This window comes from Pungitius pungitius, chromosome 2 (assembly GCF_949316345.1).
Source record: "Pungitius pungitius chromosome 2, fPunPun2.1, whole genome shotgun sequence".
NCBI lineage: Eukaryota > Metazoa > Chordata > Actinopteri > Perciformes > Gasterosteidae > Pungitius > Pungitius pungitius.
In genome coordinates, this window is record NC_084901.1 from 2802809 (window position 1) to 2830011 (window position 27203).

At 52.5% G+C, this 27203-nt stretch overlaps 1 protein-coding gene across 1 annotated transcript; it reads right to left on the reverse strand.

Annotated features, from left to right (window-relative positions):
* Nucleotides 1-201: 201 nt before the first annotated feature.
* magi2a (membrane associated guanylate kinase, WW and PDZ domain containing 2a) lies at nt 202-27005 on the reverse strand. Its single transcript, XM_062559618.1, has 15 exons — nt 26874-27005; nt 24959-25141; nt 22626-23312; nt 17064-17095; nt 14645-14807; nt 13061-13102; nt 12867-12982; nt 12418-12610; nt 10676-10930; nt 10414-10599; nt 9037-9244; nt 8347-8566; nt 7379-7573; nt 5086-5224; nt 202-3054 (listed from the first exon to the last, which is right to left on the reverse strand). The coding sequence occupies exons 1-15, from the start codon at nt 26920-26922 to the stop codon at nt 2399-2401; spliced, it is 3324 nt and encodes a 1107-aa protein (XP_062415602.1). The 5' UTR covers nt 26923-27005; the 3' UTR covers nt 202-2398.
* Between the last annotated feature and the right edge of the window lie 198 nt (nt 27006-27203).

Below are 27203 nucleotides of genomic sequence, written 5' to 3' on the forward strand. Positions count from 1 at the left end.
GGTGGCACTGCCATAGACATGAGATCTTGAATTAAAAGGGCAGTCCACAGATTTCACACATGAAGTTCAGTTCCTCCTCAGCACCGTGGACTTTTAGTTCAGTCCAAAACCTTGGTATCCAGTAGTATTTCCAAGTGCTGAAAAGGGGAAGATAAAGTACGTCAGATTAAAAGCGACGCCCAGAATGAACCACACAGCAGCTCGTCCTCAATCAAATCTTTCACGTCGTGTCAAGATGTTTTTATTTCGACAGCGTTTCAGAATATCATACAGGTAAACAATTTTTGCAAAAGTTAATATATCCATAGTGTTGCATTTTAATAAAAATAGTTGCTCCACTTACAGTCTTTGTAACCATCAATAGTACACAGAGTGGTATTAATAGAAGCTTTTGTCCAGGCTCTGTACACTATAACACTACACAGTGAGACTGGGCTGCTCAGGTGGGAGTTTATAGTGCTGCTATTTTCACACACACACAACACCTTTTTTTTTTTTTTTTTGGTAGGCTTTCAGGAGCAAACTACTTGAAATTTGGCTGCATGGAGACGGCTCGGACGTTTGGGCAAGGAGTGAGTTGTGCAAACATTTTTGTTTTTGTGTTTTTGCTTCAAACACAAAATGAAGAAAAAACTCCGGGTCGGATGATGCACGAGGACGTGTTTTTGTGACCGGAGGTCTGAGCCGATGGTTCCCTCCGACCTAATAGCTCCCAAACCGCCCGAGAGAGAGAGACTGCACTCCTTCGTGGTGTAATTACGGATCACAATGGCAGACATGATGACTTCCTTTGAACACCGTTTGCATCCTTTCCTTCAGCAGAGGAAGAAGAAGGAACTCCTGTTCTACTCTTTATTTTCTCTCGCTCAGCGGAAAGATTACCGGACAATTTTTCTTTAAATTTGCAGAGAGGCTGTGGAAAAGTTTTTTTTTTTTTTTTTTCAAAACCTCAAAATTGAGTTTGTCCTAAACAAAAAAAAAACCCCGCCTGGAACATCAAGTGTTCAATCACAGCTTAGCAACGGTCGCTAGGCACTGCAGACCCGTCAAGCTTTTTTGGAAGCAGGCCGGAGTCTGGCCAACGCTCAGCACTTTAAGAGTTTAAATTGCTTTTTTAAATTTTTTATAAAGCGTTCCCAAAACCCCAGATCACCGCTTTAGTGGACCAGAAACTGCAGCCCGTCCCTCGTCCCCCGTCCGGATCCACTCGCTGGTTCTGTCCTGCATATCTATTGGAGTGGATGAATTAAGTTCATTGTGTCATCTAGAATCAAACAGACAGATCTGAGGTTTATCTTCATATTCCATCAGTTCCTCCTGCAATAGGAGATCAACGCGGGTGAAAAGGCTGATTTTTGTTTTAGTCCATTTTAGCCGGTTGGTCCGGACTTCCGGTTTTAAAGCGTTTTAAAAACCCCACCTGTTGGGATGAGAAATCCTCGGTGGGGACTAATGATTTCGGACCTCGTTGAGAGATCACAATCGAAAACGAACCACTTAGGCCTCCAATAGTTCTGTCGATGGACTTGATTCCACACGCAGTCTCACTGTATCACACTCGTATCTGAAAAAATACAGTGTATTTATATATATATGTATATATGTGTATGTGTGTGTAAAGTGGTTTAGCAGCCAGTTCGGGCCCCTCCTAAGCCGTCAGTCTAAGGCACTCTGCCCCTCGGACGCCATCACCTCCTCACAGCGTCCGACCGCTTCGTTCCTCAAGCACAGAGAAATGACAAGAAACACGAGTGAGGTGACAGCCATTGAGACCCCCCCCCCCCCCCCATCCCCCCCACCCCGCTCCGCTCCCAGCGGGAGGGTAGAAAAAGGGGGCCGTCTCCGGGGGTACCATCCGCGTTCTGTTGGCTTAAAGACTAAATCTTATGTACAGAAATGACCCCACATGTTCATCATAATAATTCTGTGTCTCTAATGATCTGCTGGGCCGACCCCTCGAAAACAGGCAAACCTTCATGGAAACGCCCTCTTCACTCTGGTCCACAGCCCGCTTCCTCCCAGCTGTTGTCATGTAAGGAGGTCCCCCACTGCTGCTCGGAGGAGGAGGCGGGGGGGGGGGGGGATGTCTAAACATAGTTCTTTCTAAAAGGTCGTGTCCCTTACATGTCCCCTGGCCCAACACACATTCTTGTTGCTCTCCTACTACTTTGAATAAAAAGTGGGTGATCTCCCGGTTCTTAAGGTGGTGGGTGTAAAATATCTCTCAAAATAATTTAGAGTACAGTATCATAAATAAAAGTCTGAAAACACGAGGACCAGGTCACCCTGATCCCCCTCCCCCCGGGTCCTGACTCTGTGGTCTGTGGGAGAACGAGAGGGTGGGGGCTTTGGGGGGTGTGGAGGAGCACAGGAAGGTGGGGGGGGTGGAGCCGCCGTGCTACCTGCTCAGCGTTGAGGTGCCGGCGCGCAGCGTGCCGGGCAGCCGGTCCAACCCGGGGATCTTCCAGGGCCCCGGGGACACCGTGGCCTTCCTGCCGGCCGCGCCGCTCTTGCCGGGCAGGCCGGGCCGGCTCTCCCCCGGGCCCCCCCCCACCTCCTGCTCCCTGGGCCTGGTCCTGCTCAGCTCTGAGTCCCCCTGCTGCTGCTGCTGGGTGCCGAGGACGCCGTTCCCGTTGGTGTGCGCGAGCTTGGAGCTGCCGGGGGGTTCGGCGTTTTCTCTGTGGCCCCCGGTGTTCCTCTCCTGGGACCTCCCCCTGGTGCTCCTGGGAGGCTTGGGCTCCCCGCTCGGCCCCTCCCTGCCCACTTCCCGCTCAGCAGGGGGCTGGACCCTGCGTCCAACGCGGGTGGACCTGCCACCCTCCTTCTTGGCCGAAGCCGCTCTCGGCGGCTCGGCCCTCCGGGGGCTCTTGGAACGCTCCGTCCCGCCCTCTCGTGCCACCGGGTCTCTGGGGAAGTCCGCGGGCGGCAGGCGGGGCGGGTCGGGGGCCGGGTGAGATGAGGGCGGTGGCATGGAGAGGCTGTCGATGGGAGGGGCTACTTCCGACAGGCCTGCTGGGGAGGCTGAGGGGCGAGCATCCCAAGGGGCGGCATTATCTGGAGCGCGCGCGCACACACACACACACACACACACACACAGGGTCAATTTGAAAGCCAAACACAGCGTGTACTTAAAGGCTAGCGCGCATGCCACTGCACAACCAAACACTGGATCAAAACAAACACAATAAACACAGCGACCGCTCCGGTTCTACCACCTCAAAGCTCTAAAGCACATTCAGGCCCTCCGCCGCCACCCCCGTCGCCTCTCCAAAGCCACGGGCATTCCAAATAAAATATCGATTTAAGGGATTTAACGAAACGGGTGATGTGCGCAACAGGGCGGTGCTACAGCGAGAAGCAAAAGCTCTCTCTCTCTCTCTCTCTCTCTCTCTTTCTCCCCCCCCCCCTTAAGCCAGAAGAAGAAGTCCTGCTCCTGCACAGCTCTCCACTCTCACGGACCGTTAGCTTCCGTTTCTGCACCGGTGGGTCTCGGTCCCTCGGCCATCACTCATCCTTTGGCGCAGTGGCGAGCTGCACCGGGGCCCGCGGGACCCAATTATGAGCCGACTCGCCATGCGGCGGCCCGGGGGCTCTTTACACCCGCCACTGAGAGGCAGAGACAGAGAGGAGCTCTTTCTTCCAAACATTTGAAGATTGTCTTTTTAAACCTAAAAAAAGGCCCGTTGGGTTTGAACGGACCTGATGGGGGGGGGGGGGGGGGGTGCAATAATCTCATAGAATGAGATATCTCATTCTCTCATAGAATGAGATTATTGTCACTCTGAAGATTAAAGATGTTAAAGTCAATTTACAAATCATAGAACGAACCAAACTATTTGGAAGGACCTGTGAAAATGTTACTATATTCATAGATGTAAAAAAATCTGGGTTTAGGTTTGAGAAACTATGTTTTTGGGAGTGAGATTGCTTTGGAAAGCGGTCGTTTTCCTGGAGGAGGTTTGACCAAAGATCAAAGGAACTAAAGGAACAAAAGGCGGGGGGGGGACGTTTCGAATGAACCTACAGCTCGAAATCAAACAGACCTTTTTTTAGAAAAAAAGCATTAGAGACAAAACCCGAGAGCCCGACTTCTCCTCTGATCGTACGTGTCATTTATTATGGGATGTCATCTTTTAGTTTGCCGGACGGTCACTTTGATGTAAGTAACAAAAGACTCCTACGATGTTCTGACTCTCTCCGGGCCTTTCCATGGGTTCCGCGCCGCACACCGGACGCCAAACAGACGCACAAACAGACGCACAAAACGCCACACACAGGCAGACGCACCATCGGGTCCATGCCGCATGCCGACGGACCCTCCAACGCCTCGGCTTTAGCGCTAATGCTTTAAATGGCCAGATGAATCGCTAAAGACCATTTGCTACAGAGTGATGAAAGGACGATGCCCCCCCCCCTTCTCCCGCCTTCCCACCCCCCCCCCCCGGAGGAGCGCGTCTTGTTCTGGCCGACCGCGGAGACATCAAACCCCCCCCCCCCGACCAGAAGAAAAAGGGCCAAACACCTTCACACTCTATTTAATGTGTGAGAGCTAGAAGGGGAAGGGGGGGGGGGGGGGGGGGATTTTGCAGACCGTGCAGAGCGACCGAGGTCTCAAAGTTACGTTGTTTTGGGTGCATCCGCAAATACAGGGGTGGGGAGGGGGTGGGGGGGGGTCACAACAAAACAACACACACAAAAACACAGCACAGGAAGCCAGGTGTTACGTGAAGAAGAGAAGAAGCATTCGTATGATCACAAACCGTGTCTTTAGAGGGGCCCATGAGGAAGAAATAGGGGGAGCCATGCTTGTCACTTTTCATGCACATGGAGAGACTGGAAGATACCGTTCCTATAGAAGGGGAAGTAACAACCTAGACCAATCAATTAGTGATAGGTCACTGCAATGGACAGAAGATAAACTAATGTTAGTCCAGGAAGAAGAGACATGTGATCAGTTATATAACAGCAGTGAAACAGAAGATTTTGAACATGACGCATGCTGGAACCGTGTTATCATCAAGAGAAGAGTTAAAAGTGAGGAAGGCGAGGGCAGCGGGGGGGGGGGGGGGGGGGGGCGGCGCTTACCGTACTCCGGGACCAGCCCCGTCCCCCTCTTCAGCAGGAGACGGACGCGCCGGCCTCCCGACTTGATCAGCTCGATGGCGCGGCCGTGCGTCATGTTCTGGGTGCTCTGCCCGTTGATCTCGATGATCTGGTCCCCGACCTGGAGGTCAAGGAGCAAAAGGTCGGGCTGAGACAAAGTTGGGCGCAAAAAGGACAAAAAGGAGAAGGAACTGTGACTCAAGGAGAAGCCGAGTAAACAGGGCCGGGCCGGGGGGGAGGGGGGGGGGGGGAAGAAACGAATGGAGCGCGCCCGGCAGCGTCTCACATCTGGAAGGCCATGATTGTGTCGGAAAACAGGATTCACGGGTCAGCTGTCGAAATCCTCACGGTGAACCGAACCGGTTGAGTCCGGTTTGCATTGGTTCTAATATGGAGGGAGCGATGACGCTGCAAATGACGCCGCCGTCACTGAACATCAACCAGCATTTATTCCGTAACGGAACGACAGTGATTTACGAGGATATTTATGAGGACAGGACTATGGATCCATAACACCCCCCCCCCCCCCCATAATAAGCTTCCCCGGCCCAGAACCGCTGTCACTTATGATTCACGTCGGCAGAAACGTCGACAACGCGTTAGCACACCGACAGCCCGCAGCTAATGTGTAATATTAACTGGACCCCCCCCCTCCCCTCCCCTCCCCTCCACTCTTGCTCCTCTGACTGTCGAAGGGGGGGAGGGGGGGGGGGTTCACAGAGAGCGGGACGGCGGCCAATTACGCTAACAAATGGAGGAGTCCCGCGGTAATGGCAGGGGTAATTTAAAAATTGGGAGGTGGTGAGGGGGGGGGGGGTCAGTAGGTGCCTGCTGCAGGAGAGGTGGAAGGTTTAATACTTTATTCCCCTGCCTCCCTTTCAGCGGCGTGAGCTCCATTCTCACCCTGCGGTGCGGGGCGAGCTGAGGTGGAACGCGCGAGTCGCCCCTTTTGTCCGCGGCTCAGAGCCCAAAGAGGTGATTAAATGGGCCCCCAATGATTATTCCTAATTACCCAACACTTCACACAATTTCCATAAATGCCTCTCAACTGCCACAAAAAAAAGAAAAAAAAAGAACGCATGATGGAATGTATTAGTGCTCCTTGCGGATTAGTTCGGTGAGCAGCAGGATCAAAGTGGATCCTTTTTTTTCTTAAAGACGCGACAAAGTGCCTGTTGATGGCTTGGATTCGAGGACGTGAGGGGGAGAGATTTCGGATGCTGCACCTTCAAAAAAAAAAAAAAAAAGGTGTCAGAGAGCGGCTCAAATCTCCCGTTCGTTCAGAGGTAAATGCAGACGGATTTCTCTCTGCAGTGTGTTGTTCCAAAGTGGTCTGTGCACCCTCTGAGATCTATCCGACGCCGCGTTCATTTCAATATCCCACCAGCCGAGTGACCGTCTGGCGGTTCATTCGAGACCGATCGGACTCAGCGGGGGGGGAGGGGGGGGGCTCGTACGCGGAGCTGCTTTATGCTTCTGCACTTCTTCCTCCGCAGACTCTACCAGACACCTGTGGTTTTAGTGAAAAGGCGTGAAGAAAAAAAGAAAGATTCTGCTTAAAGGACTTTTACTCGTTCACTTGTATTATTTACATGAATTGCACTCGTACTTCTACAAGGAAAACATCCAAATATTTCTTCCACCCTGGCAGCTTTAAGTACGTGGAGATCGAGAGGAGATTCCTCCTCCTTTACCACCTGTCGAAAGTAGTGCCCCCCCCCCTCTCTCTGAGGCATTTTACACACATTATCTCTCACAGCTTCATTGCATAGAGAGGATTTAGAGCAGGCCGACGCCAACAGCTCCTCGCATGAATAGGACATGAAAGAAAGAGAGAGAGACAGATTCATTGTCGGACAGAGAAAAGCTGAGCGGATGAGGAGAAAATTCAAAAGGCGGCGTCGAGGGATTTATTACATCTTTATAAACTCAGAAAATATGAGCTTTCTCCGAGCCAACGGTACAGTTGGCCCACTTCAGTGTCTTGTCTATCTCTCTCTTTCTAAATATCACCCGTTACTGAGTGCAAAGGACACATGTGCTTTAGGGAGTTGGCAGGAGAGAAAAAAAAAGCATCTCTCTCTCTCTCTCTCTCTCTCCGTTCTTTCTTTTTTTTTTTTTTCTTTATCGCCTTTGAAAAAAAGTTGCTGCCGCAGCTTCGATAGCGTCAGCCAATCACGGCGAGCGTCCGCCGTGTAATCCGAGAGGACGAGGGGAGGCGCCTAATCCGTCCCGATCTGATCCGTTCCCGGGACGCGACGTCACCCAAACGTACCCTCATCCTCCCGTTGCGGAGGGCCGGCCCGTCCTCGGCCAGCCGGAGGACGAACAGGTCCATCTTGTACTCCCGGCCGCCGCGGATGCTGAAGCCGAAGCCCTTGGCGCTTTTCTCCAGCTCCACGGTGAAGAAGTCAAAGTCCTGCGTCAGCTGAGACGAGCGGGGATCCGGCGCCATCAGAGTGGTGGCGATCTGAAATGACGAGCACGAGGGGTTCAACGAAGCGCGACCCCCCCCCCCCCCCAGAACTGCATCATTGTTTACAGCGTGCACTCACTCCAACTTATGTGATATTAGCCGTGAATGCTGCTCAAAGGGTAAGGTTTACAACATTAAAGTGTCCTTCGCTGCGCTCTTTGACACAAACAAGCGGCAGTGAGTCATGCTGCAACAGGTGCAGCTTTATCTTCCACTCGCAGGTTAGAATTCTTTACTTCTGGCTGGAAAATGATGTATTATAAAGAATACAATAGAATTGAGTGGAAAATGTCAGCTACAGTACAGAATGGAGGTAATGAAGATACACCAAAATAATATATAGAATATGCACAAATAGTAGCAGAAGAGGAAACCTTTTCTCTCTTTCCGTTCAATTGTCATGTTTATTTACTTATACCTTACTTTAAAAAAAAAAGTGTTTTCTTTTGATAACAATCAATTTAGAATGTTTTAAAGGTCATTCAGCTTCATAATGGAGGGATTTCTGGCAAATGGAAATAATGACTCATCTTTAAACGTGGCCATTGTTTATTGAAGCTTTTTGGTAAGAATTTTTTACTTAAAAGAACATTGTGTCTGAAAATAATCCCTCTTTGTCATAAACCTCACTACAATAATGAAAATCATTTGTTCACACTTATTCCTATATGTGTTTTTATATTTTTTATGTTTCATTGTGCACGGAGGCCTGCTCTTAAACGCAGATATTTCTGTCTGACTTTGACGTAATATTCTCTTTTGCGTACTTGGACCGGCGGCATGCGGTAATCCGGCAGCGTGAACTGCCTGGTGTCGGCGGCGAGCTGCCTGTAGTCGAGCAGCGGCGGGTGCCTGTAGTCCAACGTGGGCGGCTGGCGGTAGTCTGCCACGGGGGGGTGCCGGTAATCCACCGGCGGCTGGCGGTAATCCGTGAACGGCGGCTGGCGGATGTCCGGTTTGACGTCCTGCCTCGCCTTCACCTCTGACCTGTAACTACCAAACCGATGGGGATGAGGGTCGAGAGCGGCGAGGGTCCCGCCCCCCCCCCCCGCCCATCAGCCGCCTCGCGCCTTGTGCCTTCTCATTTTTTTACGCGGCCTTCAAAAGTGACAAACACAAGACTTCAGTGGGGAGCCCCCCCAGCCCGTAAAACGGTTATGGCGAAAAAGTCCTCTCAGGGGCGGCGACGGCGAGCAGCGCGGCGAGCAGAGGCCGGATGGAGCGGCGTTGGCGACGTTGGAACCCTGCAGCTCTCAGTAAAATATTCAACGAATCTCTATCAAGACGAAATTTATGTGAATAATTTAGCAGTCCGTACGAGTTAAGTGATGTTATACAACAAGCAGGGAGTTAGAGATGAACCAGGGGGATGGGGGGGGGGGGGGATAGAGTATGACAGTAGATACAGAAGGAGGAGGCGGGGCTTCGGGCTTCTCTCAGAGGACCCTCCGGGTTACCTGCTCTCGTGGCTGTGGGTCGGGGGCGGGGCGGCGGGCGGCTGGGTCGCCGGGCTCTGGTGGGTCGGCGGGCCGGGCCGGTCGGGGTCCGTGGCCAGCGGGCCGGGCTGCGAGGCGGCGGCGGCGCCCGGCTGGGTCTTCGGACTGTGCTGCTGGGCCAGGGGGCTCTGCTTCTCCGAGGTGGGGGCCGACGGGGGGTTACTGATCTCTGGGAGTCACAAAGAGGGGGGGACAGAGTCAAACAATGATTTATTAAACATCAGTTTAGATGCTCAAAGCGTCCTCTTGATGTTCATTTAGTAAAGTGCGGTTCATTTATAGTCAAATAGAACATAAAGCAGAGTGAACTTTAGGGCGGGGCTACCTTGTGATTGACAGGTCTCTCCACTTAAACCCTTCCACAGGGGTGTGATGTTTTCATCTCATGAAAAATAAAATATGGTTTTGTTGTACTCCACTTATTACATGTCTTCATAATTATCATTTCATGAAGCTGATGTTAACATTTTCCAATTCAAACAGTATAAGTCTGGTACTAAACTTCCTTTAAACTGCAAACATCTCCTTAGCTGCTAAACGCCCCGCTATGTTCACCAGATAGCCGCTCATTGTCAGTCAGCACTTTGGTACCGAGTAGGTAGAGTACAGTGGAAACTCTTTTCAGCATTTCTGCGGGAACAGCTGCCTGTTGGAGATGAAAAGGACGCTAGGAGACGGGTGAGAGAGAGAAAAAAAAAAAGAGTAAAGCTGCAAGAGGAGCCCTAAACTCAACATTAAGCCCCATGGAGCCGCTGCAGATTGGCTGATAATCCTCCGTGTGTTCATCAAAAGTGTAAATCTCACTACTCACATGCACAATACTAACAAAACAGAAGCTCCCTCCACTCCCACCGACGGACAAAAACTCCACAGGGTTGTCTTTAATAAGTGTTATAATTCTGTGCAAAGAGGAGAGGGGGAAACAGGAAAGTAGAAGCAAACCAGCCGTTATTATCAGTAACTACTTGCACACTTGCTAATGCAAACTAAAAGCTGATTTCCAGACAGTTATTTGTTCAAAGCGGTCTAAAGAGCCGTGAGCTTGATTTCAGCATTGGAATCCCTCGGCAACCTTTTCGTCGCCGAGTCGTCGCAGAGTCATCATTTCGCAGTGATGTCACGTCAGTTAAACCGCCGAGGAGGGACCTCGCAGAGAGGAGCGCCGCTCACGGGGCGCCGCGCCGCTGGCTAAATCTGAAAAACTGACGGTACGACTTCGATTCAACGGAGCAAGTTCAACTACTCCCAAGCATCACCGTCTCAGCTAAAGCGCCGCAGGGGTCCATCACGCCTCCGTGTGTGTGTGTGTGTGTGTGTGAGACGGCGTGTTCCGCTCACCTTCCTGCGGTACGATCCTCAGGGTGACGCCGAGGCCGGTGTCCTTGATGAGCTTGACGATGTCGGTGTGCGGCATGCTGACGATGGACTGGCCGTTCACCGCCAGGATGCGGTCGCCCACCTTCAGCCTGCCGCAGCGGTCGGCCGGGCTGCCCTCGATGATGCGGCCGATCTTGTGCGGCACGGCTGTGGGGAGGGAAGGGTTGGCGTCCCGCATGTACATATATACGTATATGCGACCCGTACAGCCCACGCGACTCACCGTTGGCGGCGGCCGCCTCGGGCCTGTTGAGCGAGCTGATGATCACGAAGCCGAAGCCTTCGCTCTCCTTTCGGTTGATGATGACGTCGCTGGGTTGCGTGTCGGCGGCGGGCGCCCGGTCCGGAGCGGCGGCGGCGTTGCCCGTGGGCGCCTGGGCGGAGCCGGTGCTGTTGGCGTACGTGAAGTCGCTGCGCGGGGAGCTGTGCTGCGTGGAGACGGCGCCCGGGCTGCGTCCGTTCTCCGGGCACGGCTCCCCTGGGGGGGGGGGGGGGGGGGGGGAAGAGCAGTTACACATCAAGTATTTCAGCAATATACGGAGAATATTTGGAGCTAAAAAAAGAACAACAATGTGAAAATACTCTTATGAGAACAAGTCATACAATCAATATGGTACCTAAGAAAAAGCACAGCAGTGTTTTTAATACAAAGTAAGTTTGTAAAGGAGTTATTCGTATTCATTAGATAAAACTGAACTGGAGAAGCGACTGGAGGCGGATCCGGAAACAACTTTTAAGGCAGTTAGTTCAGTGTCTTGGTTCCAAAGCTCAGGTTCGAGGCTCCACAAAGGGGTCACAAGAGCAGCAGGGACGTCACATGATTAATGGGCGGGACTAAAACTAAGCAATCAGCAGTCATACTTTTAACATCTTTGTTCCCTCAGAACGGTACTTAAATGAAAAAACACTGCTTTGCTCTTTGACAGTATTTTGTACTTCATGAAATATATAAATATCTTAATCTTCCCTTTTAACAGCCTGTCAATCACGTTGAGTTGCTATTTTTAAATGACGGCTCATATAAGATTTTTCGACACTGTAAAATTATCACGAAGACACACAATGGGCTTTGGAGCAATCTAAGGATGATTCTGCATGTGCAAAAACCAATTAATTTGAGTCTGCTCCTCCCGATGTGTCTTCCTTGTGAAGAATCAGCAAACAGAAGAACAGAAGCAGCTGTCACGACGGGGTGGAACGAATCCCGTTGCACCACCCGTCCTGGCAGGCGGAGCAATCAAAACCCTCCGCCGCCGCCGCTGTCGTGTGATGGCTCACGAGAAGCAGCGCGGCCCCCGGCTTTTCTCGACCACGTCGCGAAATGGATAAAAGAAAACGGTACACGCGTAGCCCCCCCCCCCCCCCTCCACTCTTTCCCCTCACGCCAACGAGGACCCAAATAGCTGTTTTAGAGGGGTGAAAATGGAATAAATTGCGGTAAAAGCCGGCGCAGGCGGACGTGTGGACAGGCGGGGCAGAGAGTCGGAGTCTTGTCACCTCGCGAAGCGCCTCGCGGGACTCGGACAATTGGGGTGGAAGTAAGGGCCGCAGAAGAGGCCACAGGCACGAGTCACACAGGAGCCTTCGGTGGGAAGGAATCGACAGAGAAGGAGGAACGGAGTGGGAAGAAGTCGATTGGTGAGAAGAGTGTGTGTGTGTGTGTGTGTGGGGGGGGGGGGGGAACAGGGGAGACTGGAGTTCACATGAAGAAGAAGGTGCCAAACCGAGCATCCTGAAAGGAGGACCAGAGAGTGAGAACGAGGGGGGGGTTGGGGCGTTGTTGTTTTTTTTCGGGGAGGCTCGGGTGTAATTACTCACAGAGATTAGCTCTTTTCTGAGTGGTTAAATGCTGATTTCCTGAATCATTACAGGGAGAAATGGTGACACTGAACAGGGAAGCAGAGGAAGGAAGAGAGGAGCTCAATGAAAGAGCAAGTCTCGTGCGTCATGGGGGGGCTGGCTCACCTGCTGCCTGCAGCCTCCTCCTGACGACCAGGTTCACCTGGCCGTTACGCGCCGCCCCGTGCATCAAGTCGATGACGTAGCGGTGAGGCTTGCCCACCACCGGGATCCCGTCCACAAACAGCAGCTCGTCACCGGGCCGCAGGCGCCCGTCCAGGTCCGCCGGACTCTTCTCGATGATCGCCCCGATCAGTATCTGTTGTTACACGCAGACGGTTACGTGCGGCTCTGGGAATCGGACCTGCGGGCCCGCCAGGGTGTCGCATGCGGTGGGGTGTCAAGCCGTTACTCAAAGTACTGTTTACTTTAACACACAGCAAAAGACATCAGGGCAGCCAGAGCCAGCACTCTCTCAGGGGGTCAGAGGTCAGGGGTTAGGTGTACACAGTGTGTGTGTGTGTGTGTGTAGAGAGGAGAAAATGACAGGGTTCCACGCCCATCGCCATACGAGCCTTCTCACGCGCCTCCGGACTCACAGGCTGACCCGCCTCGTCGCCGCCCAGCACCCGGAAACCGAAGCCGGACTTGTGCCTGCGCAGGTGCACCTCCATGTCCTGGTAGTCCGCTCCTGGGGGCAACAAGACCACAGGTTCTTTACCAGTGTCACTGTAGAGGTGAGGTTTTATTTTATTTTTTATTTTTTTACCTGAGCAGTCCACGGGATAAACGGTCCTCGGTTGGCCAGGTTCTAGAAGAAAAAAAAAAAGATGTGGAAAGCACCAAATAAACAAAAAAAAGACACGGCTATTGTTCACACACACACACACACACACACAAACGCTGGAAGCAGGCGGGAAGGCTCTGCCTCAGCACTAATGTCCTCGCCGAATTTCGGCGTCATCCATAAAAGTCAGGAAGTGCTTACGGCGTGTAACGCAGCCATCTCTTATTTACAGAGCGAGGCGGGACGCGAGCGCCGATCCGCAATCAGGGGCTTCACACGCCGCCAGCGACCTGCGGAGGATGAACTCGATCGAACTCAAAGTGTAAGCGCTTTAATCACGGCCGGGGCGCTCCGCCGGGGCACAGCGGGGGGGGGGGACGACGCGGGAGTGACACAGCCGTTTCCACGGAAACCACGCGCACCGTTTCTTAGAGAGCGAGCTGCTTCTGCAGCGGAGCAGCGAGGCGAACGCCTCGAGTCACCTCGCCAATGGCTTTCACACCAACTGTTATTAAAAAGGCAACAGAAATACGATGCAGACGGATTATTCTCCCTTCATGGCCCATTTAAAAGCAGTTCTGAGCCCAAATCATCTTTTTAATCACCATCAGTTTGCTCCATTGTCAACGTTTGTAGATGTTTTAATATTCCATTTCCTTCTCTTTGCTCTGTGTGAGCTGAGCCTTAAATCCAACCTGTGCACATAAAGGCTGACAGTCATCTGTCAAAGGGAAATGAACCTACAGTAGCACAGTGCTCCACCCAGGAGGCCCCCAGGTTGTGGAAAAGGGCCCCCGGCCCGCTTCACCCGCAGCGGCGAGAGGGTGCAAAATGGAGCGTCCCTAAAAATCTGCCTGTTCCTATTCGCTGCTCAGCCTCAGCAGGCCAAAACCCGTGACCCTGATCCCTGTACATCGCGGGAGATGATGACGAGATACGAGAGCGAGCGACCCGAGAGACGGGGAGTTTGAAAAGGAGACCTTCTGACAGCCACGTCCTCCCTTGGATAACAGGTGCATGAAAACCAGTGCGGGACACTTTCACTCTTCGGTGTCAGCCATGGCCACCTCGAAAGGGAACTACAGCGAAGCCCGCCTCTACCTCAGATCGCTTCAGCAACCCTCAATGCACCATATATACAAGTTTATATGAGAGTTCTTTATGGTGCGTCATGATGACACCCTAACAAAGAAACGACTTTCCCCACATTTTACAACTCTAGAGTAATAACGGTGGCTACAGAATTATGCCCTAAAGAAATCAGCTGACGTATGGCGTGTTTATTCATGGGGCACATCTCCATTTACGATGCAAGCTGGCAGGACGTCGACACGCCTGCATGTAAAGAGCCCCCCCCCCCTCAGTCAGTAAAGAGACAGAGCTCAGAAGAGGAACGAGTAGCCGCATATTTGCACTTTTTTTTTTTTTGCGAAGCTTCAAAAGCGAACAACAAAGAATCCGCGACTGAGAGAAGAGAAATTGCAGCCTCCACTTGAGGTCAGCGCCAGAGAGAGAGAGGACGGTTTGTCCCAATGCTGCACCCGCAGCGTCGGCTCCGGTACTTACGCCTACTCTCATAGATAGCCCTGGACTTCTCATAAAGGTCAAAGGGGTCTGGTTTGGCCGAGGCCTCGGAGGCCCAGTGAAGATGGCGTGCTGGGAAGGGGGCGTTGTGGGGGATAACTGGGGCTGACGGGCTGGTCTGCTGGGACTCCCACTGCTCCAGCACCTGCAAAGCACAGCAGCGGCATGATGGGTCAATACTTCCTCCCCCAACACCTCCTCCGCTGGTGACAATCGATTTCTTTTTTGCTCTGTGACCGTGACAAACTCGAGCAGACTTCTGACCGCTCGCTAATCCCCGCCAAGCTCTCTGCGGTTGGAGATGATGATGGCGGCAGATTTATCACTCACACACAAATGATCATTTTGTGCAGTTTGTGAGGCGAGGACTCTTCCTCGTGGATTTTTTCGGCCGAAGCGAACTTTGTTAAGCTACTGCTTAAATGACCTAGTTTGTTAATAAAGTTCATGAAATGTTCGGGAATGTTTTAAGATTATTTTTAAAAAGGAAAAGCCTTTTAAGAGGGACTTTAATATGCACAAGGCATGATAAACATCTGAATAATTTAAGCTGCTTAAAAATCCCAAAGCACCATCTGCTGATGATCTGGAAAAGATGGGTACAATTTTAAATATTATTAATAAAAACGGAGAAAAAAATGGTTAATTTCAACCAAATTCTTAAATGGTTTGGATGAGTAATACTAAATGAAGAGTTTCGTATATCTAAAACATAAATTAATGTAAATTTAAAGTTAATTTAAAACGTAACGTAGCCGCATACTGGTAACACCGTAGTTAAAGCTAACGTTAGCTGATAAGAGGGAGACATTCCTAGGTTAGCCAAGACACTTCTTTTTTTAAACTTACGTTACCGCAGATAAGCACAAAGTTGATTTAACGCTAAATTTAAACTCTGTTTTTTGGTTTTATTCCACCGCTCTCTTAACATCGTGTTGCGGTGCGAAGAAGCGCGAGCCTCACAGTTCCGCCATGCTTAGTCACGGTTGCCAGGCAACCCGCAGCCGTTGAGAGGCGGGGTTTAGTGAACCGTCAAATCATGGCGGAAAATGCGGGGGGAGCCGGACAGTTTAACGTTAGTAAAGGTTAGTAGTTGAAAACAAGCAAAAACGACTCCAGCCGAGGTTAGCCGAGTACACATAAGCTGCTTCCGAAACAGTGTTTGAGGCGCCGCCGACAGTTTAGACAACACCGGTCGGTGGGCGCGTGAGCGCTCGGCGTGTTCAGAGGAGTCGGGCCGCTCCCGAGCAGCTCGCCCCGGGGACGACACGTCGACGTGTCGTCCCCGGGGCGCCACCAGCTGCTAGCGAAGCGACGCCGGCTGCCTGTGGCATCTGGTGGAAGACGTAGCGAGAATAACTCTATGCGGTTTCTCCCACGTGGGGGGCTGTTGAAGCGGGCGCGTGGGCCTGCAGCGGTCGGGCGCGCGGACGGCTCGTATGACGTCATTTGTGAAGTAAAAAGAAAAACACACACGCTCCAGCACCAAGTAGCAAATCTCTATCAGCTCCCGGGAGCTGCCATCTGAGCTCAGCCGTAGGTCGACATGACAATTATTCGATTCCCCGCTCCCTTATTAGGCTAATTCTTCCATATTTTGTTCCCAGAGAGGCAGAAGTCTTCTTGTAACAAACAATACCCAATGAAACAGAGTGAAGGTGCGGGGGTTCACTCAGGTGGGTGAGGCAGCCATCAGGTGTCTCTCGAAAGCTCCACTGTGGACGCTTCGCTGCGTGGTGACGAAAGGGAGACAAAGGGGGGGGGGGGGGGGCACCGCGGACGATGTCGGGTGGATTTCCTGAGCTCGGGGACAGCGGATGATACTTTAGGAGTATTTATGGATGAAGGAGGCCTGGATGCGAGTGTTTGCTCGATGTGACGAAAGGACGTGAAGGCAAGGTGAAAGATAAATAACACGGGAGTGGAACGAAAGCGTTTGAAGACTTAAAATATCGGCAAAAACGTTGTGAAACTAAGATGAATGCATCCGGGCCAAAGCGGCCTAGCGGCACTCCTTGCGGCTGTGACATCTCAAAGACGCCCCTCGGTGTGGATGATCCCCGAAGGAACCATTCCGGCTCCGGATTGCAGGATCAAGAGAGAGCGAGAGAGAGAGAGTTGTGTTATGAGCGGCCACTTGAACTTTCCTCGCTCTGCGGCGATGAGAAGGGCAGAGCATCGAGGTTAAAGCCACGCGAATCATCAGTGGATTAGTGCAGCCGGGGAGGGATTGAAAACGTCATTTCTAGATTTTGCAAGCGAGTGTGGAATAAAAGATTAAAGTGACTCTGATCTGCACGGCAGAGGTTGCACACGCCGCAGCCATCGGGACTGTAAAGTGAAACTGTATGTTTGATTGATCGAAAAGCAGAAATGCGGACAGAGGGCCGGTGCGTGTTACCTGCTTGGGGCTCTTCCAGGGTGAATAGTGACCTGCAATGTTAGAGAGAACAAAAAGATGCTTTAGACTGAAAAAGATGGTTGAAACAGCTCATGAGGTGGACGGATTCATTTCTGCCGCTGGAGCCGATTCCGGGGTTAGTGAAATGTAGAAATATGACAGAACAGAATCAAAGGGAAATAATATAATAATAAATAAGAATCTGACACAAAAACGAGGGGCTGTTGATGATGGAAATGACAAAGAGATAAATAACCATAGGACGGCAAATTAATCTGTAATAAAGAATGAGATAAAGAACTGATGGAACTGATTGAAGATGACAGCGATCAATAGGTGGCATAAATGATGGGAAAAAATGAATTTAAAAGCAGCGATGAAGTTGAGTTGTTGTTTTTAACGAGTCTGAATTCACGTTCTGTGAACTTAAGGTGCTCTAGGAATTCGACGTAATAACGGCACTGTACAAGAAAACCATCCTCACTGTTGCAAAAACAGGCCTCTGTGGATTTGCCAGAAATCTGCCGGGCGGCTTTTCCCTTTATTGTGTTCGGCGCCGCCGCGCCTCGCGGTCAGGGGGGTCGGCGTTTGTCGTACAGAGAGGGCGCGCGTTCTCCTTTCACCCTCCCGTTCATCCTCCTTTGACCTTCAATGAGGTGCGCCGTATTTTCGCGGCTTTACGGCACGGCTCGAAGCGAACGCGCAGGCGTCTCTCTCTCTCGGGATGGTGAAAGAAAACAATCAGCACAGAACGGCAGCAGCTGACTTCAGTCCATAAATGAAGTCATCAAACATGCGCTGGAGGCACCGTTTCTGTCGTCAAATGCATCCGAGCGTGTCCAAAAATAAATAAATAATAATAATCACGCTCCATCTTCCTGAATTATGGAGCGACTGCTGGGATAACGGGCTTCCCAGAGTCGTCTCACTGAAACCGCCAGTGAAACGGTGACATGAAAATCAACAGCAGAGACACAGAAGAAACGCAGCAATATTTGTAAGAGTCAAAATGAGCCAAACGTGATTTAATTAACGGCTTTTCCTGAAACTCAAAAGGATGTTTTAAAACGGCACGGAGACAGTATTTTAGATTTCGCTCCCAACGCAGGTCCAATACATGAAAGGCTTTCTGTCCCAAGTACCGATGTCACATCACATTAGCCGGTGCGAAGGACACAGCGGGCGAAGTAGGCAACAACGGAGCGGTCCACCGAGTAGGTGACAGAACCTTAGCTGACAAAGGGGGCGGGGGGGGGGGGGGGAGGGGGGGCTCGCTACCAGGCATCACTGACCGGGGCGGTCCTCAGGGTGCAGTCGCTGTTAACTCAGCCGCACCAGACATTTACTCAGAGACCGGTGTCAAGAGCGGAGAAGGGGGCGAGAGACAACAAGAGAGAGGATGAGAGAGAGAGAGGAGCTGACCGTGGTGCTGAAAGCCTTTAGACTCATTGCTGAACCCCTGCATGTGAACCCTGTGATGTCCAACTGGAACTTAGCTTCAACAGGCCAACAGGTCCGGACCGTGAGGGGAGGAATATCGAAATTTTGAAAGCGCGAACGTGAGTGCGTATCCGCGGGAACGACTTTCACATCCCAAACCTCAGCCCCAAAACTCTTAACACCCCCCCCCCCAAAACTGATGAAATCCAACCATTTGACACATACTACTACATTGCTTCTCCCATACAAAACGCAGATCTCTTTCATTTGGATGACAGCCTAATGCCAGCCCTTCAACTACTGGAATGAGTCCACGAGAACACGAGAAGACTGCTTGAATATTTGAACTAACCCTCACTGGATACCAATCTCCCTTTCATGGGGGAGGCTGGCGGCTTCACATCCGCAGCAACAAAACACTTCTATTGAAATGGCCGCCCAATGTTTGCCCTCCAAAAACATATGTGGAAAACAAATTATGAGCAAGGCACACGGTTGAATATATATGATCTTGACCCTCGAAAACGGCAGAATTGATTCAACCTGCACTCATGCAACACTATAAAATCACTCCTTATTCATCACAACTCAAGTAGGAGCGCCTGATTTGTTCAAGAGGCAACCCAGGTTCGTGTTTCTCCTCCAACTCCGTTTTGATTGGCGACGCGGCTGAACACCGCTAGATTCGTTTAACTCTTTCCATTTCTGCCGTGATCTAATCTCAGCGTCTCGTACATGGTGCACGAGGCCCGGCTGGCTGTCTGTCTTGCCGGTCGCGATATCGATCCCTGGCGGGCGGGCTGCCCCCCCCCTTGGGGTTCGCTAGGGAGCGGGCTGTGAGTGTGAACATGGCCGCTCTGCAGGCGGAGAGTCAAAATCATCACTCTGCTTCGTCTCTTTAGTTTCCAGCCATCTTGCGCGCACACACACACACACACACACACACTCACACACACACACACACACACACACACACACACACACACACACACACACTCACACACATCCAATGAATCACTGTCTCGTTGCACACAGATTGCCCGAGAGGCTGGCTCGGTGAATGAAACCCTCCTTCTTCTTCTTCTTCTTCTCTCCATAGCAAGACCTTCACCGGAGGTCCGCGTTGCATGTCGGAGCCTCCGGTCGTCGGCGCGCAGCACGACCGATCCCAGGCGAGGGTTCACACATAATGCGCAATTTGCCTTCCGATGGTACGTTGAGAGTTCATGTAAGAGCGCTGGGGCTCGTCTGCAGGAAGCTGCTTCGGGAGGTGTGCGAACAAAGCGAGCAAAGTGCGCTGTGCGTGCGAGTGTGTGTGTGTGTGTGTGTGTGTGTGACCACCTGTGTGAATCGAACCACGCGGCTCGCCGTGAGTGCGAAGTGGACGCGAGCGCACACATGAACGAGTTAAAAGTGTAATTACAGCCCCGGTGGGACTGCTGGAGAGGCGGCGAGGACGCAGCCTGTTAATGGGCTGGGTGGCCACTAATGAGGGCTGTCTGCCACGCACACACACACACACACACACACGCACACACACACGCACAATAATTACTGGTGATGAGAGACATAGTGCCAATTTGTTGGGCAAAAACGGCTCAGGAGTCAAACTCAAATTTAGGGGGTGACTAAATATCATAACTGTGTTTACGGGCGGGAGCTTTTCAAGGTGATGGCGCTTAATTGGGCGGATGGATGGATGGTAAACGGCTCGATGTTTGGACAGCGGGAAACGCCCGCGGGCCGCGTTATTCACAGCCGATAGCGAGCAGATTAGATTGTCGGCGAGGCAGTTCTGGCCAATCACGGGCCACTCTTTCTTTGTTCCAGGCCAACTTTTAACCACTCGCAAAAGTGGAAAATTCTAAATGGTGTTTTCCAACTTTGTTGATGACATTTATAGCATCTGCGTCAATAAAAAAAATTCAAATTCAAAAGAATACAACTCAAATACGTTAACTCAAATGGTTAAATGGTTATTTGTTCAAAGATGAAAACATGTCAACAGAAATAACAACTCTTACATTTACATATTTAAGTTTAACTCCACTTCTTCTAGTTTGTCTCTTTTGTTGAGGAGCTTCACGTCCGTGTGCTAAAAACCTCTAGTGCTCTATTTCGCTGCATCGATAACTCCCCGCTGCTCTTTTGGGCCGTTCGCCGTGTCCATGACAACATCAACCCGAGACGAGCTCCGCTGAACAAAGGAGATTTTTAAGGCTCGCTCTTGTTGCCGTCAAAACACTTATCTGCTTCCCGAGAGAAGACTTCTGACTCCACTTCTGCTTCCTCTCGGTGTCTCTGGTCATCGCATCAGAACAGGAGGCGTGGGAGAGAGCAGTAATCATTGATGGGAGTTTGAACTGTGAACCCTCCTCGCTTCCCCCCAGGCCATCCCGTGGTCTCCGATGCCGCAGTGTGCGTCGTCATGGAAACGGCATCATACAAAGTAAGAAAAAGCCACTAGGGGGGTTTATTTGATTGTAAGAGTTGTGAGGGCGTAAAATGCTGCTAGATCTACTCGAATGGGTATGCGTGTGTGCGTGTGTGTGTGTGTGTGTGTGTTTTCTCGCTGAGACCAGATGCTCGTCTTTAGAAAAAAGAAACAAAAAAATAAAAAATAAAATCTCAGTCGCAAAAATATGCACACTGGCTCGGTCCTCCTCTTCAGATTGTGTTTGCAGGAGAGAGAGTGAGACCAGACGGCTGGCGAGCGGGCTCTCGGTTGGTGTGGGCGGTCCCAGCGGTCCAGAGGACGGGGGGGGGGGGGGGGTCGGAATGGTTTTGCTACGACGGCTCGCAGCTCGTCTTTCCAAAATGGGCGAGAGAAGAAAGTCGACTGCTACTCAAAACCCTTAAATTAGGAACCAACGCTCGAAGGCGAACATCACATCTTAAGGCTGTACTGTTTCAATCGTGAAGACAACATCAGCGACAAAGAGTTACAAAGACGTTTTTGTGACCACGTTCCTCCCAGCTGGGTCTGAATCGTCTTACTAAAATAATCTGTGATGCCAACAGGCACAAATGCGACACCGAGCCACATCCAGATTGGGAGTAACGTGATGAACTATATCATGTGAATAAAGGATGGCCTTTGTCTCTACGGGCAACGGCTCGCCTTTCATACCGGGCGCGCTCGTTTCCCACATCTGAAGTGCCGCCGCGAGTGCTGGCTACGAGGTCCTGGCCTAAATAATTGTATTTTTTCCTTCATCCTTGCAATTTATGGATGAGAAAATCAAGGCTGCTGGAAGCTCATTTCTTCATCCTCTTCCTCCCCGTTGGCCCCCTGCTCGCTGGCAGAGACGCGGGGCCGCCTAATAAAGAAATAAATGGTAATGAACGCATTCAGCGGGCGCCGCTGACCTTTGCGGCGGCGTCTCGGTGGTGTCCGTGGCCACCGGGGCAGTCGGCATTTTGATCGGTGCGTGACATTACAAAACACAAAGAGGCCGAACACAGAATGCGCCTAAATAAATTCACACTGAAAAGGGCGAGCGGCACCGGTTTCCCCCCCCCCGATCCGGTTGGCGTGGCACAACGAATGCATGCGGCGCCATCGAGTGACCTCAAAAGGAAGAAGAAGGAGAGCTCAGTTTGTAGGCGGCCCTTCAGGCTGTTGAAGGGGAGCCGTCAGGTGTTTCTGAGCAGGGGAAACAACGCAGACTACGACCACAACACACACAGGGAAAAGAAGAAAAAAAACAACAGCCGCGTGTTGATGGTGCGAATCACAACGCCGTGTGTGACTCAGCGCTGAGTGCAGGGCCTGATTATGATTGTCAAGAGGGCCGCACGTTGTGAAAAACACACGGCAGACAGCACTTCAGAGCCATTTTGCAGTTTGACCGTATTTTCTTTGGGAGGACTGTGCTTCTTTTGACAGCCATTCATTTGGGGGGGGTTATAGGCTGACAAAAAGAAAAGGAGAAATGTGCCATTAATTGGAAACTGACATTGGTAAAAAAAGAACCTCTAATAGTCACTATTAGAGGGACTCAATGCTGCAAAAAAGCACAGGTAGTGTATTGGTAAGTGAGCTGAGCAGAGAGGCCTTGGACACACACACACACACTTGCGCTGAGCCAACCGTCCCTCCCCCACCGCCCCCGATCTCACCTGCTCCGCCCCTCTGCACCACCAGGATGGTCTCCGCGCCCACGCCACACTCCTTGAGCAGCTCCACCACCTGGGCGTGGTCGTAGCCCTGCACCAGCTGCTTGTTGATCTCCACTATCAGGTCGCCCTCGCACAGGCCCGGGCAGCCCTGGGGCTCCAGCACCTGCTTGACCCGCTGGCCCGCGGCGCTGTCCGCGATGGTGAAGCCGAAGCCCTCCGGGCCCTTCACCATGGTCAGCGTCAGCAGCTCCCCCTGCGTGGCCCCCGACGACGCCACCGAGACGCTGTCGGGAGGCGTGGCGCCGGTGGCCGGGGGCAGCGAGCCGTCCAGGTGGGTGTCGCCCGGGTGAGGGGCGAGCAGCTGCTGCTGCAGGGGGGCGATCCCCTGGTCCGCGCCGGGGGGGTCGGCGACGAAGCGCGCCGTGCGGGAGAGGTAGTCCAGGTAGTTGTCGTAGCCCGTGCGGCCGTTCACCACCACGGGCCGCTGCTCCATGATGCCCAGCGGGGAGATGATGGTGGTGGTGGTGGTGTTGTTGGCGGCGTCCTCCGGGTCGTAGGGCAACGGGTAGCCGCGGCACAGCACCAGGGTGACGCTTTGGCCGATCGGCACCGACTGGAAGAGCTTGACCACGTCGGCGTGGGTGGTGCCCAGGACGCACACGTCGTTGATGTAGACGATGACGTCGCCTGGACGGAGGGAAAAACGTAGTGGTCAGGTGGAGAAAGACACTGGGATTCACACAGAGGGCTTATGGGAAAACCATATTAATAACTTATTGGCTAATTACCAAAAATCAATTCCACACAAACCTCCATGCTGTGTCATGTGCTGGTTGCCTAGAAACAGTAAAGAAGTGGAATGGTGGCTGAATTATGTCACCATTAGCGTGTGCTCGGTGAAATGTGCGAAGGACTCGTGGTGAGAACAGATGCTGGCGTTACACCGAAGGACTGAGGCTCAATCGGCTCCTTTGAACAGGTAAACTCAAACGTCCCCCCCCCCACGGGACCAAGTGCTTTTTTTTGCTTTGCGCGCTACACTGAATCGCAGATACAAACCTAGCCGACAATTAAACGTTCCCACGCTTTTCTTTGTCTCAGCCGGATTACAAGTTAATTGTGCAGTGTGCGCGGGGGGGGGGGGGGGGGGCATTCGTTTTTTTTTTTAAAAACACCAGGCGAGTGGGAACTTGAGGCCCGATCCAGTCTGACAAAACAGGTTGATTACCAAAACAAGGGGGGGGGGGGGGTAGAATGGGCGACATTACCAGCAGAAGAACAGCGCAGCGGCATTGTGGGAGGAGCCCTCTGACCCCGTCTACAGTGAAGACGTCACCGGAACGCTGTCTCTTTGAAAAAAACGCGTTGACCACAAGCGCTAGAGCGCTAGAGCGCTCCTCTAGGATAGATCTGAGAGCAATTTGTTAGTTATTTCTGGTGAAAGATGTAAAAGAAAGAAGACCAACCCTCATAAGCAGCGAGTTTTATTACTCGCCAATGGATGTATTTTGGGCCCAACGCATTTATGAAAAAGGAACAGACATTAATGACCCGATGTTCTGCAAAAAGTCACAACCGCAATCTATTAGGATTGCAAAGCAATTTTGGAGAACAATGCTGGTTTTTTCCACAGAGCAGAATCCCTGACCAGCTCCCCCTGCGTGTGATAAATGACCAACACGAGCTTAGTGTTTGGGTGCAAACATCAACGCATGCTGACCAACGTGCTGCTGCTTGCATGCCCTCCACCTCAAGTGCAGCTGCCTCGGCCCCGCTGTGTGTGTGTGTGTGTGTGTGTGTGTGTGTGTGTGTGTGTGTGCTGCAGTCCCCAAACCCCCATGATGTGGAGCCACGGGTTACGGTGCCCACAAAGTCCCTTTCCATGATTAATGAGGCGGATGGACAAAACTCTGCAGTCGGTGTGCACACACACACACACACACGCACACACACACACACGCAGGCTTAGCAACCTGCACCTTATCACACACACGTTGTGCATACGCACTTTTTTTAATTCCGCAGTGCGATAAAGAAGATAAAATCTCGACAAATGTGGGGAATCGAACCATTGGATCCAGTGCTCACAAACGCACAACCAACCCTTAAGGATCACATGACAACTAAGCCGACCCGTACTGGGAATTGTTTGTTCGTTGCACTTCATTTAACACCTGGGCCATCTGCCTGTGTGATCCTGAAAGTAGGCCTGCCATCCTTTTAACTAAGCCTAACTAAGTTTCTCTTGCGTGACCATGTGTTTTTTTTACGCAGCCGGGTGTCCCAGGACTTCCTGTGTGTGTGTGTGTGTGTGTGTGTGTGTGCGCGCTTACCCGTGGCCATCTTTCCGTCGGCGGCGGCCGGCCCGTCGGGGATGACGCTCTTGACCTGGAGGAACTCGTCCGGCTCGTCGCCCCCGATGATGGTGAAGCCGAAGCCCATGTTGCTCTTCTGGAGCGCCGTGGACAGGAAACTGCCTTTCAGCTGAGTCGGGTCCCGCGTGAACAGCGGCTTCTCTGCGAGGGGGGGGGGGGGGGGGGGGGGGGACACGAGCAAACACATCACACCGGACACAAACCAGCAAGCAGCTGGCGAGGGCTACACAGAAAGGGCGGAAAGGACCTTGAAGCTGGTGCGGGGGGTGGCGGGTGGGTGGGGGCGGGGGGAGCTTATCCGGTCAGACATGGGTGTAGCCACGGGAAAAACTGGCAGGGTATGATCCCGACTGCGAGCTCGGAGAGAGGCGGGTCGGCTAAGCTGAGGGATGCGGGTGTGTGGCTGCGGCGCAAAGGTACGGGAAGCAGCCCCCCCCCCCCCCCAGCAACCCCCTCCCCCCCCCCCCGGGTGAGCGCGGTGAACTCCGTATCCGCTGCTCTCTCGCCCATGCTGGGACACGGCGGGCAGGAAGGCGTCTTCGGGTCCCGTCCCGGAGGTTTTCGGGGGAAAAAAAGCAGACATGCTGTCATTCAGGGTCCAGCTCCGAGAGAAGATGGGAGGGACAGGGTGGAGGAGGGGGCAGGGGAGGGGGGGGGGGGGGGGTCTGGGGATCTGAGCCAACAAGCTTAGTTTCACTCAGCAGAGTCTCTCGTCCCTTTCACCTCAAAAAAAGGGGAGGCGTGGCCGGTGCGACTGCGCTCGCCACTCAAATCCTCCAAAGAGCCTTGAGCCCGAAAGCCTGCTCGCGATCCAGCATGCTTTGCGGCGAGGGCGAAGGCGGCCTCCCCCCCCCCCTACACCCCCCCCCGGGGGCTTCCCTCGTGGCCTACTTACTGACAAAGTGCCACAGGGAGACGGGGCTACACGCGGGCTGCTCGAGCACCACGGTGCAGGCCGAGGTGGGAGGCGGCTGGTGGAGGTGGTGGTGGTGCCGTTGGTGGGGGCACAAATTGATCCGCCGGGTCAGGACGTGGCGGAGCGGCGAGGCGTCGGCGGATGACGCCGGCGAGGCGCAAGCGGCGGCCCGCCGGCACGGAGTCGGCGAGCAGGAGAGGTCGCCGAGGCTGTGGCAGCGCTCGGGCGCCGCCGCGGCCTGAGCTCGGGGGGGTCGGGGGAGGGTGGCGCAGGGGCTGGCATCCTCCACTGGCCCCAGAGTTTGGAGCAAAGGAGGGAGGGAGGGAGGGAGGTGGAGAGAGAGAGCCTCACTGGAATGTACACAAAGTGTAACCACGGAGACGGGCTCTCGACTCGGACTACTACGTTTCTATGGAAACAATCCTCCACTTCTACAGTCCAGACAGTTTATTTTTGTTTTGTTTCCCCCCCCACCCCCCTCTCCCTCCTCTAGCAGATCCTCCCTCTGCTGAGGAGAGTGAGCACTGGAATCAGGAGCAGCAAACCAGTCATTAAACCCAATAACGAGTCACATTCACGCGACCCCTCGAGTGTGAGTTCTAATCCGAGTGAGTTCTCTACGTGTCGTTTTCTGCCCAAAGCTTTGCTCACACGGACAAGTCGCAGCTGTTGGGACGATCGAAGGCGCCCCCGTCGAGTCAGAGAGGTTAGCGGCACGCTTTGACTTGAGTGAAATTGTTCTCCGTTTTTTGACATTTACACAAAAAACCTTTTAGGCGAACCGTCACATGATCAGAAGCGCCGAGATGTTTCCGTCTGCAACCCGCCGACGTCTGTTTCTCTTTATTTTCAAACAGACTTTGTTATAATACACTTGCAAAAATGCGCAATACATCAATGCGTGAAGACAGTGAAATGAAACGACAAAGCCAGACTGAGACAAACAACGAGCGTTACCTCTGTAGATGGTGGGAAGGGGCAGTGAGGACAGACCCTGGCTTTGCATCTGCTGCTGCTGCTGGAGTCTCCTCTTAGCCTCCAGGACTGGGTTCTCAAACTGGGTCCTTCTGTTTATGTGGCTGTGGCCATGAAAAGGAAACACACCACATCTCAGGTTTCCCTCTCTCTCCAGTTTGCATTTAACGCAGATCAGATTAAAAAACAAAAAAAAACGCCCGCCGCCTGCCGCCGCTGTGATGATTAATTAAAGGGGTTACGTAACAGACGCGCAGAGTGGGCACGCTGGGTAGAAGCAGAAGAGAAGAGCAGACGCCTTAATGAGCGGGG